Source organism: Cryptomeria japonica, chromosome 8 (genome assembly GCF_030272615.1).
Source record: "Cryptomeria japonica chromosome 8, Sugi_1.0, whole genome shotgun sequence".
In the NCBI taxonomy this organism is placed as follows: domain Eukaryota; kingdom Viridiplantae; phylum Streptophyta; class Pinopsida; order Cupressales; family Cupressaceae; genus Cryptomeria; species Cryptomeria japonica.
The window spans coordinates 350,689,231-350,708,109 of record NC_081412.1 but is presented as its reverse complement, the minus strand read 5'-3'; the positions used below and the strand labels follow the sequence as shown (position 1 = coordinate 350,708,109).

At 35.0% G+C, this 18,879-nt stretch overlaps 1 protein-coding gene across 1 annotated transcript; it reads right to left on the bottom strand.

The window, feature by feature from the left end:
* Positions 1-14,951: 14,951 nt before the first annotated feature.
* On the bottom strand, positions 14,952-17,386 carry LOC131045318 (1-aminocyclopropane-1-carboxylate synthase-like). Its single transcript, XM_057978891.2, has 4 exons — positions 17,148-17,386; positions 16,904-17,035; positions 16,448-16,608; positions 14,952-16,259 (listed from the first exon to the last, which is right to left on the bottom strand). Exons 1-4 carry the CDS (start codon positions 17,301-17,303, stop codon positions 15,206-15,208), a joined length of 1,503 nt encoding a protein of 500 aa, XP_057834874.2. The 5' UTR covers positions 17,304-17,386; the 3' UTR covers positions 14,952-15,205.
* Positions 17,387-18,879: the final 1,493 nt, after the last annotated feature.

Below are 18,879 nucleotides of genomic sequence, written 5' to 3'. Positions count from 1 at the left end.
ATTTTTAAGTAAGTGAAAGTGTTATGTTATGTTCGAAAGGAAAAAGAGTTAAGTTGCAGAGTATGCAGAAGGGAAGTGTTGAATATGCTTAAAAGGATCTGATCAAGCAAGTATTGTGTGACTCAGAATAGATCAAACCATTCTTGTTGTTTTCTAACAATTACAGCAAAATCAAATCCCCTAACCAAGTAAGCTCTAACAAGCTTCAATGCATAAATCCTTTAATAGGGTGATCCATTAGTTTGGATTAAAAAATCCTCCACCGAGGTTACTCCTAATAGGGTACTGCCTTTAACAGGGTATAAGCTTCTAATCAAGCTTTGGGATCTCTAACAAGATTCACTCCTAGCAAAGCACTTTGTAGACCTTAACGGGTCAGTTATCTATTACTACAGATAGTTAACTTGTGAGTTCCATCTCACCGTGGTTTTTACCTATTTGGGTTTTCCATGTACAAACACTTGTGTTATGGTGGATGCTTTACTTTTTGTGGATGTTGTTATATCATTCTGGATTGCATGCATTGTGTTTAAAAGCTTTGTTAAGTTCATCTATCGGTTAGTGTTTGAAGTAGTTTCATTTTTAGTGTCACTGATTCACCACCCCCTCTCAGTGCTTTTCAAGTCTAGCAGAGCCCAACGCTTCTTCCCTAGACCATGTAGCTCATTCAGAAAGTAAAGCATTAAACAAACAATCAAATTTTTGTACCTCCTTTCTTAACTCCCTTGATCTTTCCAAGGTTTGACATCAATTCACTCCTCAACCATTCACATAAATCATATTTTGCACCATTCCTCAGCATCTGATATGCAACATGAATGTAAGAACTAGCAATAGAATTAAATCGGCTAGATTGAATTACCTTATAACCTATTATCATGCTTGCAAATTTCACATCAATGTTGGTGATTGTGTTGATCCTCATTGATCTGCTATCATGAGTTGCACCGGTGAGTTTCTCAACCTCAGTGTTGGAAATTTTCTTGTCAGGTTCTTGTCTGACTTTGGGTAAGTCGGTGACTGCTTGAATATCCTCCTTGGTGATCATGTAAGGCCGATCCAGCTAGATTAACTCGTTGTGAACTCTTCTGAGAATGTATTTGATGATCTCATCTTTGAATTCTGGTATGTACAGAATATCGGTTAACCTTAGATCCTCAATTGCTTTGTATTTCGGCTTGATGGTTCCAGAGCTTCCCAGTATTATGAACTGATACATGCCTTTGATTTCCTCTATGCCTAGATCCTCCAGGGTTCAGCAAATGTATTCCCTCACATCTTCAACATACATCACGTCATCAGGAACCCTAGAAAATGCTCCCGCAGAGTCTTCTTTCTTAGGAATCAGGGGAACCTCCTTGAATACGGGCCTCAACCTATCCTTAACTTTGATAATGGTTGTATTTGCAATAAAAGTAGGAGTTGAAGATCCAGATGCCATTTTTTGAAGAATACCTGAAAGTGAACGTCAGTGGAAAATTGAGTGCTTCTCAGATAACTACTTGAAATCCTTTCAGAATGCCTTTGCTCGCTCTTAATTCACCTAAAATTTTCCTTTACTTCGCTCTGAATGCTTGAATGCAGGGTGAGTAAAAATGAATCCACTTTCCCCTTTTATCTGCGAATAAACCCTAATCTTTCTCTGTCATAAATGCTTCACGATCTACCCTACCGGATGTCATTTTTACAGTCTTATGCCCGGTGAACCTTCAACAATGATGAACTCAACTCCCCGGATCTCTTCTGATCTCCTCCAGGGGAATATGCAATATTTACAATGAAATTTTCCAACCCCTAAGGCCTATACCTCATTTACCAATGGAATTTCCTGTCGGTGCAGGAATGCTCTGTTCTACAGGTGGAGTTATCGGTGTTGTTGCATTTCCACTTGGTTCCTCAGATTTTCTAACCCATCTCTTGGTGTGGTCTTGTTGTATTTCATCTACCTTCTGCTTTCCTTTCTCATTATCTTTATCATTGCTAATCGGTTGAGTCTTTCTTCTGCAGTACTTAGCAATATGACCTATTTTGTTGCATGCATAACATGTAATATTATTCTTTTGAATTTGTTTAACATATCCGGTGTCATTCCTTGACCAATAATGACTAGCAAAATGACCAAACTTTCTAAATGCATGACATTTAACATTCATTTGGCAATCTTTTGATCTATGACCATATTTCTTGCAATTCATGCATTGACTGGGAATAGAATTATAGTTTTGATTTGCTCTATTTCTACATTGTTTAGCCATATGCCCAAATTTATTAAAAACAAAGCATCTACCATTGAATTTATAAGCATTAGATTTCCTTACCGATTTCCTCTGGGCTAATGAGTTCTGCATACCAGTTGTCTGATCTTCATTTGCAATGCCAGAGCTTTCACCTTGTACAAATCCAAGTCCTCTAGGGTCATCATTCTCCCTTTGTCTTTTCAATAAGTCATCCAACTGTGCAACACTAATCTTGAATTTTTCTTTATACTCACTTGCAGTAGTCAGATCATCTCTCAGAGTAGTTATTTGTCTTTCAAGCTCTTGTTCATTGTTTCGGGAGTGTGCCAAATCAGTTCTCAACAGATTATTCTCATGAGTCAATCTGCCACATTCATCAAATTTGTTCTTCAGAGATATAACAAGATTATCTTCCTTCTTCTTTCTGTCCTCAATATCTTTTGATAACCTCATAGTCAGGTCTTGCATTTCATTCTTCATGAGCATGTTTGCTTGACTTAGTTTCTAACATTCTTCTTTAAGTGCATTTTTTCCTCATCATCTGGGTTTTGCAAAAGTTCCTTTCTCTTGGCTTGAGTTGATGATAACCTTTCTTGTAGGACAAGGATGAATTCATTAGCAAAATTCAATTCATCTTGCAGCTTCAATTTCTTCATCCTTTCAGCATCATAATCCTCAAGAGCCATCTCAAGTTGCTTCTCCATAGCCATGTTCAAAGATTTTAGTTTCAGGATCTTCCTCAAGCTGTTAAACTTCTTCCAAGGAACTAGGCTCTGATACCAATTGTTGGGATCCAAGAACACTGAGAGGAGGGGGGGGGGGGGGGGGGGTGAATCAATGTTTTGTCGGTAAGATAAGAATTTATCCTTTTATACCATACACATATAAACCGGTAACTAAATAAACATATAACTTGAAGCAAATAGACCATCCACATGAATGAACACCATAACACATAGAATTTATACATGGAAAACCTCAAAGAGGAAAAACCACGGTGGGATTTGTGACCCACAATATCAGTTCACTAGCCATATGAAAATATATTACATATAATAAGGGCATGCACATGCAGGAAGGCACACTGCTCATCACTAAAGAGTCTCATTGACTACAAGCTTCTGCTGAAGTAAAACAATGAAAATGAACTCACAAAATGCATTTGCTATGCCAAATAGAGTTCCGGTTCTAGCTCTGCTCTGTACCAGTTCATAAACCCTGAACATTACTACCGGTATCACCTTCCCTCCAAGAATGTCTTACAAAAAATTTACAGATCATTGCATGATACATTGTTCACATACAAATCATCTTCACATTCACCATCCACATCCACAAGTTCTATCCTCATATAAAATCATGATATATCATAATGACCTAACACACTGACCTATATACCCATTACAAACAATATGCCTTATGTTAGCTTACAATACATTACAAAAGATACCCAATGTCGACCTTGACAATAATTACAAAATGATTTTCTAAATAAATATTCCTTGAAGTACTTGATGTCGGTGCCGATGTCGATGCCGGTGTAACCCTGGATACTCCAATGTCGGTGTTTGTCGATAAATGCCTCCTAATGCTGGTATATGACTTCCATATGATCTTGTTGCCATCAATGACAACAAAATGAATCCGATGAGTGTCAATTGCCAATAGAAAGTTCCTAATTAGTGTTGACCATCTTAATTTAAAAATGAGTATAATTTAGTTGAGGTGTCTCCACAATAGTCATCATTTTTTTCTCATTCACTTCTATAAGTTAGGTTTACTTTTGTTTATTAGACTAACCTTTGTGGGTAAAAATGATTAGTTTTTTAGAAACCTAAAAATGTCTCATTAATCGCACACTAATTATTCGTCTATTTAATTAAGTAATTCTTTAATTATTTGATTGAAATTAATTATTTTTCTAATCATCATTCTCCACATTTCTAATCATTCAATTTCTATTCTCTAATTCATTTCATCATTTAACCTTTTCTCAAATATTAATTATTTAATTAATTGTGATTAGTTCCTTAGTTAAATAATCTTTATTATTTGATTAATCCCATTTCTAATGTTTAAATAATTTCATTTAAATTATTTAAATTAATTAACTTATTCCTCCAATTTTCCCCAAATTTGAATTTCAAATAATTCCATCTAATTTCATTTCTATAAAATTCACAATTTCCCAAATGTGAATTTCAATTAATTTCATTTTATTCCAAATCATCAAATTCACATTTCACCAAATCTAGATTTCAGTTAATTTCATGTGCATTTCAGCATTCGAAAGTCCAAATTCAAATCCAAATTAAAAATGAAAATCAAATTCAATTCCAAAATCCTACAGCACATGTTGAAATCATAATTGATTGATCAAATCAGTTAGCTCTTCAATCACCCCTTTTCACTCCAAATCAACTTTTTCTAACTAGTCAATTAATCCACTTATCTCTCCAATCAATTCAGTCTTCTAATCCATCAATTCAGTCAACTAGCTAGTCTATTCAGTCCATTGGTTAATCAATTGAGTTCACTCTCCAATCAATCTCGTTAACATATCAATCAAATAAGTTAACAAGTCAATCATGACTAGTTCACTGATCAATCAATCTCAGTTGACTATCAATCAGAACTTGAGTTCAAATCCTCACCCCTTTTGTGTTGAAAATCTATATAAATGTCTTCATTTTAAAAATCAATCTAGATCACACTCTTCAAAGCAATTGCCATCTTATGTGGGAATTTCAGTGTAATACTTGAGAGCCACCCATGCAATTTCAGAGAAGAACAATGGAAGCACAAATCTAGAATAGGGAGTTTGAATTCATTTAAAGCTTTCAATTCTTGTATCTAATTTCTATTGGTTTATGTTTGAGTTTGTTTAATTAGTTAAGGATATGTAATCATCCTTATTTCCTAATTAGCTCATATGAATTTTAAGCATGAAAACACTGGTGAACCCGATGTGAACTAACTTTCGGATCTATTTTTTTGATGATTTGCAGGTTTCGTACATAATAGGAAAATATGATGTGCGATTGTATTGACAAAAATTCGTAATTGTTCATTTTGTTGCGCAATTGTTATTATATTAGTTTGCAATTGTATTCATTTTAATTCGCAATTGTTAATTCTGATTCACAATTGTAGAGACAGGTTAAAATTTCATTTTTGTTTGTCATTTCTATGTTTTTGACATTTGTGTTGCTAACCCAGAAAAATCTTTCAATTCTGGAAAATTTGATTTCTATGCATAAAATGTTCCTAACCCAATGGCAAGAAGGGTAATTTTCAATATTTTAGGTTCCAGAAAAAGGAAGGAACACAGGAGACAAAGAAGAGCACACTAGCAATGGATAGAAACAAAAAAAAAGACTTCAAAATCTCGAAGAAACAGTTGCCTTATCCCGGCATTATCACATTGTGCTTAAGTATCTCAAAAAATTCAACATATCTGATGACATTGAGATCATCGAAATCATGATAATAGATTCAATCAATGTTAGAATTGATTGACTTCTTTCTTTTGTATTTTTCCTCTATTTTCAAATAATTTCCAAAAGTTGGCAAGCTTAAGTAATCCTCAATTGTGCAGTTAGAATTTTGCAATTGTTATCATATCAGTTCACAATTGAAGTTAAATCAGTTCACAATTGTGCAGTGGTTGATGTGTAATTGTTAGGAGTTAACAAAGTATTACTGTTTGGGTTTTTCATAATTCTCTATCATAAATATGTTTTTTATTCACAAGATAGAGAAGTAAAAATTGTAATAAAAAAACATATTAGGCTGGAAAACCCACCATGTGCTAACCATTCTCATGTTTTCTTGTAGGAAGTTGGACTCGGATTAGCCAAATCTTTCCTTTTGGTACTTTAAAAAGAACAAACAAACAATCTACTTTCTTATCTTTCCTCGTCATTGCAATATCGGATAAAAAGAACATCATGTCTTCTTGGAGCAACATCTCCATCTATCTTAGACAATTGTGCAATGAAGTTTTAAAAAGAATCCTTGTCTTTTGTGTTTGTGAATTGTGAAATGAGGTCTAATTTCTAAGGTGAAATGATCAAAAAGCCAGAACCATCTCTTTTATGTTTTCTTTCAATTTCATGCATTAAAACCTTTAGAAGGCCTGTCCTCCCGAGTTGCCCTTAGGGAGCCATTAAGACCAGTGAGAGGGGAACAACCTAAGTGGGTAACAACTTTATAGCCAAGTTTACCAATCCACTATAATCAAATGTGGAGGCTGATGAAAATACCTTCCAACGGTAGTGTGCATTGACAGCCTTCATCTAGTATCCTTGCGATGAGAAAATCCATTGTTCTAAAGTTTGGGAAGCCTCCCGAGGGAGTTTATCTTTGTCACACAGAACAAAACCTTTACTAAAAGCCTTAGAAATAGAAGCTTCCAACCGAGTCAATAACCAAACATGGTGATATCACAGTGTAAGGGTAGGGAAGAATCTACCCCAAAAACACTCACCATATATCTCCCAGGATAACGGGCCAATTAAAGAGCAACCTTCTTTGGTTAAATTTCAAAAAAAGGCAAAAAAATGAGCGCACCCTAGGGTGTGACAGGATTGTTTGAGCTGGCAGAGTATCAAGCTATGGATTGTGGTAATATTCATGACCCTTTTGACCTTAGGAGAGTCTTCTTGATGTGCTATCGAATTGCCAAAATACTATCAAAAACAAAATGGGGTCTTGAAAAAGATCTCAACATTCATGAGTATTTGAAAAAGTCCTTTAAACAAGTGTTCTCTTTGTTTAGTTTAGATTTTTTTTCTTGCTACTATGTATTTACAACATCAACATCAACAAGATCATTTACCCCTCAACAAAGTCAAGTTTCAACATCAACAAGATCAAAACCCTCAACAAATTCAAGTTTCAATATCAACAAGATCAAAACCCTCAACAAAGTCAAGTTTCAATATCAACAAGATCAAAACCTTGCAGCAAACAATCTTGTCAAGATCAAAAAATCAATCAAACATTGCAATATTCTAGAAATGGAGAAAACATCTTATATGTTGTGATCGTAGGTCCAAAACAATCAAGCAAACATCATGGATTGGCATTATACATTTCATAGGGAAGATGAAGAATTCATTCCTATTCCATCGCCATCCATAGAAATCTTAGCTCAACAGATCAAGACTTTGCAACAACAAATGATAGACATGACTAGTCCTAACAACCATAGGGTCTGGTTAGAAAAAATGATGAGAGAAGTGATAACCATGAGGAAATCATTATCAGGCCAATATTCTTCAAGTTGTGAGACCATTCAAACATGCCAACCTTTATTCTTCAACAAAATCATTCCTACCTCAGTTCAACCAACATTAGAGTCATGTCAACCTTCTTTCAACCCAACATATCAAAATACCAATCACATCAACCCAACATTCAAACTCTTTCAACCCAAATCAAACCTCTTTCAACCAAAACAAAAACTCTTTCAACCAAAACAAAAACTCTTTCAACCAAAATCCAACCTCTTTCAACCAAAATAAATTCCATTCGACCAAAATCCAAATCAATCATATCTATCCACCATTTCATCATCCCTTGAAGTTACACAAGAGAAATCCATGCCATATTTATCCAATAACACAATCTCCCAAAGGTTACCCATAATACAAATCCAATCTAATCCAAGTCATGATGTTAGTCCCATCCATGCTTCAAAAATTCAAGATCCAATGCCTCCATCTATTCCATTTCCAAGAAAAGCCACTTTAGAGAGCCTCATCCAAACTCCTTCCACATGTCAAGAAGATGATCCAAAATCAGAAGAAATCATTCATGAAATAAATCAAAATCAAGAACAAACCCTTCCATCCTACCCGATTTTTGATCAAGATCCCACCTATCAAGAATCCTATTATGATCCCCTCATTATTTTCTATTACACTCATAATAACACCCTTGTTTCTCAAGAGAACAATGTTCATTCAAGTTCCATCCAACATCCACCTCTCAAGCAAGATCGGGACATCCTTCCTAATAATCTCTTTCCAAGTCAAGACCAAAGCATCCCTTCACCTTCATGTCCTAAACAAGATCCCATTATTTCTCCAGATCCTAATCAAGATCCCACCATCCCTTCATCTCCATGTCATAATCCTCCATGTCTCTCCCAAGATTCCCTCTCAAATAAACTTATTGTTTCTCCTAGTCTCCCTCATGATCCCAATGCCTCTACATGAGTTGTTCATGAACCCCTTATCAATGAAATCACCAATCCAAATCATACTGCATAGAGCAACTTGTCAATAATTGTATGTGCGCCATCATCAAATGCCAATGTAGCGATAGAAAAAAGCATAACACTAACATATGGTTGGCTTCATCATCCTCTTCAAGTGCATCAATAGAAACAAACATAGCACCCTCTCATGTCACAAATTCAAAATCAGAATCTATTTGCCTCATACACCCACACTTGATAGACTGGGGGCAAGAGGATCTACCATAGCTCGATTGGTTTGAAAATAATGAGGCTATAGTTGAATTCATGGGTTCCAGAGTTGGATTTCCCTCTGATGATCCACAAAATCCAAAAACTGAGGAAATCAACATTGGAGATACCAAACATGTGCACCTAGCTGAATATCCTATTGAAAAAGAAAAGTTTATCCAACTCTTCAAACACAGACCAATGAACTATCTACATAAAATTCATACCAACTCAATAACAACATCCACCTTAAAAGATATTATATCTAAGGGATGGGTTCATTTAAATTGTCAATACTGCATTTGCATATTTATTTACGGCATTGCATCACATATCTGCATTTCAAATTGCACAACATATAGTTCCATTCCATTATTGCTTTCTCATATAGTTGTATCAATAAAACAAGGTGATTGTCTAAGTCATTCACCTATCTGCACTGAAAGGAGCAAAAGGTGGTGCCATTTCCTAGATACTTGTTCATGAATTTTTTAGGAGGTCTTTGATCATTCATCTTCAACGTCACCTTGTGATTGAGCTTTATCCGTGGTTGTGTAGAGGTTTCACTATTCAGCCTTGCTACCCAAAATCTATCAATTTCTATATCTTACACATTAATCAATGCTCTAAGTCATTATAGATAACTAGTTGGTCATGTGGCAAGTGAAAAATCCAATATTTTGCTTCAGTGCTGTTGTAATCGTCATACCCAAGTAGGTTTCATTACGTAGAAGTCAAGGCAAGAAAATAAAAAAGAAAAGTTATGCCAAATATCCATCTCAAGGAAAAATAGCACAAATATATAACTGAAATATCATGCAAAAATGTGCAATAAAGCTTGACTAAGGGCACATGCAAGTAACTCCATCAGGGCTATGGACGCATGTTGGCAATGGAGCAATATTCAAGAGATTACAATGTATAACCTCATTGGAGCCCTAGAAGCTTGTTGGCAGCGAGACTCTATCCAGGTTTCTTTTGAATTCAAAATAACACACAGCTAGCCACATAGGATTCCAAAAGTCTTTGATGGTTATAAGAGTCAGAATAAACTCAAATGCACACACATGGGCAAAAGGGGATCAAAGTTTCAAGAATTAATGGAGAAGTTTTATGCACCTCCATTCATAAATCTTGATTACATAGTGTGTTAAGAGGGGATGATCTAAAGTCTTCTGAGAATGGATTGAGCTCCTATCTCTAAAAAATTTCACACCTTTAATTCAAATAAGTGCATTTCATAATGAAAGACGCATACACTCACCCTTGTTCGAATAAGAACCTCATCTTCATCTTGCATCTTGCATTAACATAATTCATATCAAAAAGTAATTGTATCCATATAAATCAAGCCTAGATAATCATGTCATCATAGGTCTTCATACTTGGGGGCATAACTGAAAAAAATCCTAAAAATCAGATAAAGTCGTGAAAAAAATCTTAAAAATCGGAAAATGATTGTGAAAAAAATCAACCAAAAAAATTCAAATAAAATCTTCAAAATCCAAAAACATTTGCAAACACACAAAAATCTTAAAAATTGTAAAAATTCATGAAAAACCCCTAAAAATCTCTTGAATATTGCTCACCCACACTTTATTTGCAGATGATACACTTTTATTTGGTTGTTCCAATATACAAGAAGCAAGGTATATTAAGAAAATATTGGACATATATACTTCTGGATCTAGACAGAAAATCAGTGCACAAAAATCTAAACTATTCATATTCAATACTTCTGAAATGGTGTCTATCAGCATTACCTAGACGTTGGGCTTTCCAGTGGATTCTCTTCCATCATCGTACTTGGGTATCCCTTTCTTTATGGGAGCAGGGAAACCTTCTTTTTGGAATTCTGTGATTGACAGATTAAAAAGAAATTTTTTTTTGTGGAAAGCTAGATGGTTATCTCTGTCAGGTAGAATCCTTCTTGTCAAAACTGTTTTGGCTACAATTCCAAACCACTACATTTCAGTCCTTCAAGCCCCAAAATCTATTGTTTCTCATATCGAGAAAATTATTCAGAATTTTATTTGGAAAGGTAATCTTTCAAAAGATAAAAAAATATCTTGCTTGTGTTTCTCAACAAAATGACTCCAAGAAAATCTACAGACAGGGTGGGTCTGCACGATCTTTCAAAAAGGAATAAGGCCTATGGGGGAAAGCCAGTTTGGAATATATATGAAAAACCACATGCTTTGTGGTGTCAAATTATGCAAGAAAATTAGTTAGATACTCCTACCCCTTCACGTATATTTACTATCCTTGATCTTCCATCAGGGTTTGCAGTTTGGAACTTCATGATGCACTCTAGGAATGTGATTACTAGATACTTATCGTGGCAAGTACATAGTGGCAAAGAAGTCAACTTTTGGCATGATTCATGGAGTGGTCTCCCCCCTCTTAATCTTGAGGAATCCCTAGTAGATGTGATCCCTATATTTACTGTTCATTGGGGTTCTCACCTTTATGATTACATAGATGATCTTGAGAAGCCTTCAAATCGTGTCATTTGGAAGAGGCCAGCTCTACTCCCAATCTCCCTGGGTCAAAAGGTAAAATTTTCTTTGATTCTCAATAATCGCATTATCTTTATCTCTAATGGTTTGGATGAATTGATATGTTGCCCTGCGAAGAATGGAAAGTACTCTATCAAGAAAGGGTATAAGGCAATTCATCAGATGTCTGTTCAATCCTATTCGCAAAGAGCCTACAATTTTTGTTGGAACAACAGTGTTCTTCCCAAGGCAGGGATGTTTTCTTAGCTTGCTCTACATAAGAGAATACTTACCAGTGAGAGACTTGTTAAATTGAATATTGCACATCCATTTGCTTGTGTACTTTGTGGTGAACATAGTGAAATGTTAGATCATCTCCTCCTCTAATGTGATTTTGCTCACTATTGTTGGATGTTTGTGCTTGATAAGCTTTCCTTTAGCACCCCTCTTCTAAATAATGTATGGGATTTGTTCCAGTCATGGCCAATCTTATATTCATCCTCTCTTTTTGCATGTATTTAGAAAGTGATCCCATCCATAGTAGTATGGTCACTTTGGTGGGAAAGAAATAAGCGTATTTTTAGAAAGCAAATATCTCCTCTTTCTGATGTTTTCAATTATATTGAAAAATTAGTATCAAAACTGGTTAATGCTCATGTTTCAAATCAGTTCAATTCAAATAGGGAATTTACTTCTTGGGATGGTCAAGTTATTAATTGTTGGAAAGGCATCTCTATTCCTGTATCACCTTGTCTTCTGAGAGTCGGAACTAGTCAAATTGATAGAAATAAAGTGAAATGGTGTCCTTTGGATTCAATGCATTTCAAATTGAATTTTGATGGCTCCTCTAAAGGGAACCCGGGTGATGCAGGGATATGAGTATGCATAAGGGATCACATAGGATATGTTTTTGCTTTGAAATATGCTTTTATTCCACCGGGTACTAACAACTTTGCAGAGGCATATGCTTTACTTGAAGGCATTCTACTAGTAAAAAAATTGAACATCTCTTTAATTCACATTGAAGGCGATTCATCTATTATTATCAACGCTTGCATAAAGAGTAATATTGATAATTGGCAGATAAGATATTTACTTGAACAAGTATGGACACTAATTGATACATTTGCAAACTTTGCCATTTCACATGTGTATAGAGAACGAAACCGGGTTGCAGATCATTGGGCAAATATGGGAAGTTCCAAGGAGGAACTTAATATGATGGTTCTAAATTGTGATTTCGATTCTTATCCAATTCTTAAGGGGAAAATTTTGGAGGATATGGGTATAGGATAATATTACATATAGCTATGCAGTGGTCTTTTTTATAATGATATAAATTGGTATGTGTGGTATTATAAGTGCAGGGTCCTGTGGTTTTGTTGTATCCATATGTTGTGAATGGATGTCGATTTGAGAAGCATGCTAGATTGTAATTTGGATAAATGCATAAGTGAGACAGATTGTGGACTGCCATGTAAATGTGTATAGCTCTCGTGATGTTTTGGTTTGGACTGCACCTTGTTCAATATATTCTAGAAAGCATTCGATACTAGGGGATGTTTTGTGGAACTTGGTATTTTGGACATTATAAGATATTGTATTTTTTGGCATATTTGAGATTTAAGTCTCACAACCTTTCTATCTATTGTAGAGCAAGGATCAGAGTTTTTCTTACTAGTTCTTTTCTCCAGGAGCTCTTTGAATTAGCTTTATATAAATAAAATATATTAAGTGGCACTGCCACCTTTTTAAAAAAAAAAAAAAAACATTCAAAAATTATCCACAAAACCCTAAACATCAAAAAATTCTTCAAAACAACTAAAATTTGAAAAATCAGCCAAAACCTGTAATAAAATGTCTCATGAGAAACAAATACCCTAGCAGATATCCAGCAGACAATTCACACGAAGTTCAACGAAGGATATAACTATCTTATCAAATATTTGCAACCAACCTGATCAAGTCTTATCAATCGTTGATATCCACATCAACGTGATCATTATCATATCTTACACAGAATCAGATACACTTGAAACCAGACAAATTAGTCTTAAACGGGGTCCAAAACTTCTGAAACCAGACATTATCAACCATCACATCAAACAAATAAAAGCAAAGGCACTGTCAGTTTAGCTGCTGAGTTTTGTCTAATTTGGTTTTTATCTTTTATCAATTGGCGAAGATCATGTTTCTATGCTACTCAAGGATGTCCAAAAAGTGACCAGAGGAGCCATGATGGGCATGATCCTTTACTTTGTTTGTTGTTTTGTGGTGTGAACCAATGAAGTTCTGGGGCAATTTCTCTAGTGGGTGTCTGTGATAGGAGCATTCAACCTGTGAATGCCACACATAACTTGACCCCTAATGAAATTCCCAAAATGGAGGGTTCATTCCTTGTCTTCTACGTGTTTGTTTCTTGCAATGAGATATATATACATCATGGCTCCTTATACCTTGGTGTACTAAGCTTCATTGTTACATAATAAGGCTCAATGATGATAATGTATTGCACTACGAATAAAGGCAAAGAAGAGTATTCATCACCATCATTCACTATCATCATCAATCATATCAGTTCATTCCATTAAGATTGACTCGTGTATCATCATCAATCGTATCATTTCATTTTCTCATCTCATCATGTTGATTCTATCTCAAAGATCGTTTTCTCATCTACCATATTCTACTCTCAATGAGCTCATTTCAGTTTCTACCCTCATCTTTCTAATTCTATCTCAAATCATTTCCTCACATCAACTATTCTATCTATCAATCAATTATTCTTCACTTTCATCATATTTTGATCTATCATTTGTCTTATACAGGATTAGTCCTTCTTGAAACCAGACACAATCATCTATCTTCATCTTATACATGATGTAACCTTCCTGAAACCAGACATTTTGATCATTTTTGTCTTATACGGGATGTGTCCTTCTTGAAACCAGACTTTATCTCTATCAGATCAATCTTATCAATCCAATCAATCAATCAATCTTCAAATCATTCTAACCATCTCTTCTATCCAATCAAACTCATTTCTATCATCAAGTTAATCATTCTTCTATCTTTCATCTAACATTCTTCTTCTTTCGAGAGATCATATGCATTCATTTGATAAGCTTTTATTTCTCTACACATTGATGAATCAATTCTGGATATCTATTGTATTATAATCTTCCATCCAAATATCAAGATAAATATCACATTTGATATATTTAAATTCCATAAATTAATTTTATATTTAATAATATTTAAGTTTTATTTCTTAAATCTTCATCTTTTGTTAAATTATATAATTATTTTCAACCTAAGCAAACTTGTGTTTGAAGCATTTATTTTGATCATAACTATATTATATATGTAAATCTCGAAAAATCCATGAACATATTGTGGAAAGCAATATTTTTTTTCTATACCAAGAGAGATTTGTCTTGGAGGGTTATTCTTAAACCATACTCACTTCAATGGTCAAAGGTAAATTTTGGTCAATAAAAGAGGATACTATTTACCACTTTTAGATTACTATTACCTATTTGACTATTGTAAAGTACATGCTATTTGCATAAGTGTTTGAGATATTTGAGAATTATTTTAACCAACATGTGAATTATGTGACCTTCAATTTACATTACATTGTGGGTATGTTTGTAAAATCAAAATTCAAATATTTTATTTAATCTAGAAATTGTAGAAAAATAACCAATTGCTCTTATTATTAGGTTCAATAAGCAACAATAATTAAATAATTTATAATAAAAATTTTATTGGAGGGAATGGTTTTTGCATTGGGATCAAGGTAATTTCTTCTCCCTAACAAACCATTCAAGAATAAAGAATTGAAAAATTTTATTGGAGGGAATGGATTTTGCATTGGGAACAAGGCAATTGCTTCTCCCTAACAAACCATTAAAGAATAAAAAAACTGATTTCCCCATAAACAAAATGAAGAAGAGAGTTGAATGGTGGTCAATATAGAAAGTATTTGGATATCACATGGATGTGATTGGGGTGTGAGGGCTATTGAAACAATACATGGGTGTGACTGGGGTGCAAGGGCTATTGAGATAGCACTTGGATGCAATTTGGATGCGAGGGCTATTGAGACAACTCATGTTTGCTATTGGAGCTCTATCAATAGAGAGGGAGAGATTCTTAGGACGAGTTGTATGAAATGTTAGTGCAGATGAGCGAGAGATTGTGGACACCTTGCTCCTCCTTTCTATCAAGCGCTTGATTCTAGTGAGTGATTCTTGCATTGTGGTTGGGGTCATGTTAGCAAAGCAAAACCTGAACCATCCTTCCTCTTTACAATGGCATGACAACCCAGGTGATACATTCAATCCAATTTCTTCGATGATTATCTTCCAAAGTGTAAGCTCTGAATCTTTATGGAGAAGATGGCGGAGGTCCACCCAACAAAAAAGCCCTGCATTGCTATTGGCCAAACACTTAATTCCCACCTCACATAATCCTTGCACAAACACACTATGCGCCTCTTGTAGCCTCTTCTTATTCTCCTTAATATATTCTCTCACAAATAATCTGTCACTTAGCATCTTACCCAACAAGTACTGTGTTTGTGAGGAAACCATGCAAAAACTTGACATTCTACGTGCCGCCATAACAACCTTGTTATTATATGAATAGATGGCTCCCACTCTGAAGCCAGGCAATCCCATGTCCTTTGATAGACTGTAAACAATGTGAACATGATCACGCTCTATTTGACTCTGTACCACCTCTGCAATGCTCACAAACCTTGGACCCAAAAACACTGATCCTGCATAGATCTCATCACAGATCAAATGAATCTTCTTCTCTGTTGCAAAATGTAATATGCTTCTCAATGTTTTCTCATCCATTGTGGTTCCTAGTGGGTTGGATGGATTTGTTATTAGAATTCCCTTCACTTTTACCTTACGACACTTGGCCTCTGTGTATGCTTCTTCAAGTGCACTCACTGACACCTGAAAATTGTTGGAACTACTACACACCACCGGTATCAACTCTACTCCAGTCCGCCACTTTAGATCTCTATCAAACCTGTTTGTCAACACATGCAAACATTAGATTTATCTATTAATTGAAAGACTTACTTCAATATTTTCTTCAACACATATAATCTAAACAATGTTATGTGGCTGATAAATGGGGTGAATGTTGAAAAAATTTATGTGGAAATTTGAAAAAGCAATAGATTCTTAGTATTAAAAGATTTAAGCTTTACTTACCCAGGATAATATGGGGATGGAATGAGGAAAGCCTCTCCTGGATTTGCCACACAAAATGTTAGCACCTCATGGGCTGCAGTTGCTCCTGCAGTGAGAACTATTCTATCTTTATCAAATTTCGCTTTTCCTCCTCCCACTTCCTCCATAAATGATGTGATACCCTGCATTGATAGTCCATCATAAATGGTTAATAAATTTCATTGGAGTAACACATGAGTTAAGCTAAATTGAATAGCTTTTTAGTTGAATTTATCAAGCTATATTTTATGACTTTGACTAAATGTTACATTATTTAATAAGAATTCAATTTAATAGTTTTTAAGTCAAATTCATTTAATTGAATGAAAAGTCAATTTTGAGTCAGAAATACTATAAATATGATGAAATTTCAAAAAAAAAATGTTTGAATAGAATGTATAAATCGAAGTAATAAATCTTTCAGCTGAAAATTTGTACCTCTCTGAACTTGGGGAGGCCATGATAATCTTGATAATTGGCAGTCTCTTTAAAGCTGGCAATGCCCTCCTGCGTGCAAATGGAAGACTCTGGGTGTTCTCTCACCCACTTTTCTATTAAATCGAAGGAAAGCTGCAAGACATTTGGGAAAAGCAATGGCATATTAATTTACAGCTCTGCTAAACAGAGAAACAAGTATATGAATTTAGCCTACAGGAATGCATAAGAATGAATGAATAGGCACCTGATTTTCTGCTAAGCCCATTTGAATAACTCCAGATGGGTTATTGTGGGGATGGTAAGGATTTCTGTCATAGGCTTTCCACCCATCAAAGTAAGGAGAGTCTTCACCATGGCCATTGGAGGTTGCTCTCCGAGAAAGGGGCGTTGGGAGTTGCATGCTGTTTATGTACTTATGTTACGCCTTAATCCTCTGTAATGTTACGCAATCGACTTAATCCTCTGCCTCTTCCTCTGCCTGTGTTATCGATGGAATTGTTGTGAAAGCAAGAGATGGGTATCCTATTTTTATAGGCAAAATGTGAAGAGTTGAAATGGATGGTCCAACGTCAAAAAGAGCGTGCAAAAGCAAAAGCAATACCAAGAGCATGCGCATGCGCATGACGCTGTAGCGGCGGCGCCAGGACCACGTGAAAGAAAACACACAGACAGAGAAGAAGACAATAGAAAGTCAGAGAAGACGACAATAAAAAGATATTATAATGGAGCACAATAGAAAGTCAGACAAGAAGACAATACAAACTCTAATTCATCAACTTCCTCCTCACCTTCCTCTGTTGAATAGATATTTGACCCTCACAGGCAATATTTTATGCGCTGACTTACATATTTATATTAAAAAAAATTATAAACATTTGATATATGCCTTAGGTATATTTATGCATTGTATATATATGTGAGGGGAAGAAGATACTATAATTTAATTATGTATTCTATCTATTTTGTAATTATGTTGAAGGTGTTTTTTATTTGAGATGGATGGTATAATATCAAAGATCAATGATTCATGTTCACCAAGAGATATGTAAGATGATTGAAATGCTTGTAGTCCAGTTAGATGGGACAATAGTAAACATAGTAGGTGTGATTAAAAATTTGGATCTCATATTGCATGCATGCCTAAACTTCTCAATCCCACAAGATGTCTATATCATAGATCTTCCACCTTACTTTGCTTTATGCTTGTCCAGAGATTTCACAACCAAGTTGGGTAGGTATTTGTCTTCTGATTGGTCACACATGTTTTTCAGAACAAGATATGGTACCAAAGTGACCATAAAATCAGAATTGTAAGCTAATGATCATATAGAACCATACATCCCAAGTGTCATTAATGCAAATTTGTCTATACAAGAATCTAATGAACAACCTGATATCCCAGATCCAAACACTCCAATAGAAGGGATACTTGATGTAGTATTAGATGAATGGGCAGTAGAGAATGATGAGGAAGTTCCATTCAAGCATATGGAAGAATTAGAGCTAGGTGTCTACATGATCCATGAAGAAGGTGTCGTTGTCCCTAATCTTGAAAAGGATGACAATCAATTGTCCAATCAACAGGGTGAACAACAGAACAATGAATTGTGGCAACTCTATTTTGATGGCTCGAGGAGCAAGGTTGGTTCCGGAGGTGGTGTTATGTTAATCTCTTGTTAAGGTAAGAAATACTTTTCAACCTTTAGATTTTCTTTTAGTTGTACTAATAATATAACTGAATATGAATCACTTGCACATGCATTGGAATGGGCTAGAAAAATAAATGTAAAGTGTTTGCAAGTATTTGGGGACAGTGAGCTAGTGGTAAATCAAGTAAGAGGTGTCAATGTGACTAAAAATGATGTCCTTAAAATGTATAAGCATAGGATATGGGACTTAATTGAAGAATTTGATGCTTTTAATTTGCTGTCAGTGCCTAGAAATCAGAATAAGGAAGCATATAAGTTGGCTGCCTT

What these genes read in the sequence shown, in the direction of transcription:
- LOC131045318 (XM_057978891.2), bottom strand. Translation starts at nt 17,303, where the DNA reads ATGCAACTCCCAACGCCCCTTTCTCGGAGAGCAACCTCCAATGGCCAT. An exon ending in GCCTCCCCAAGTTCAGAGAG is followed by an intron (nt 16,609 to 16,903) that starts GTACAAATTTTC and finishes CTATCAATGCAG; the next exon opens with GGTATCACATCATTTATGGA. An exon ending in CCATCCCCATATTATCCTGG is followed by an intron (nt 16,260 to 16,447) that starts GTAAGTAAAGCT and finishes GTTGACAAACAG; the next exon opens with GTTTGATAGAGATCTAAAGT.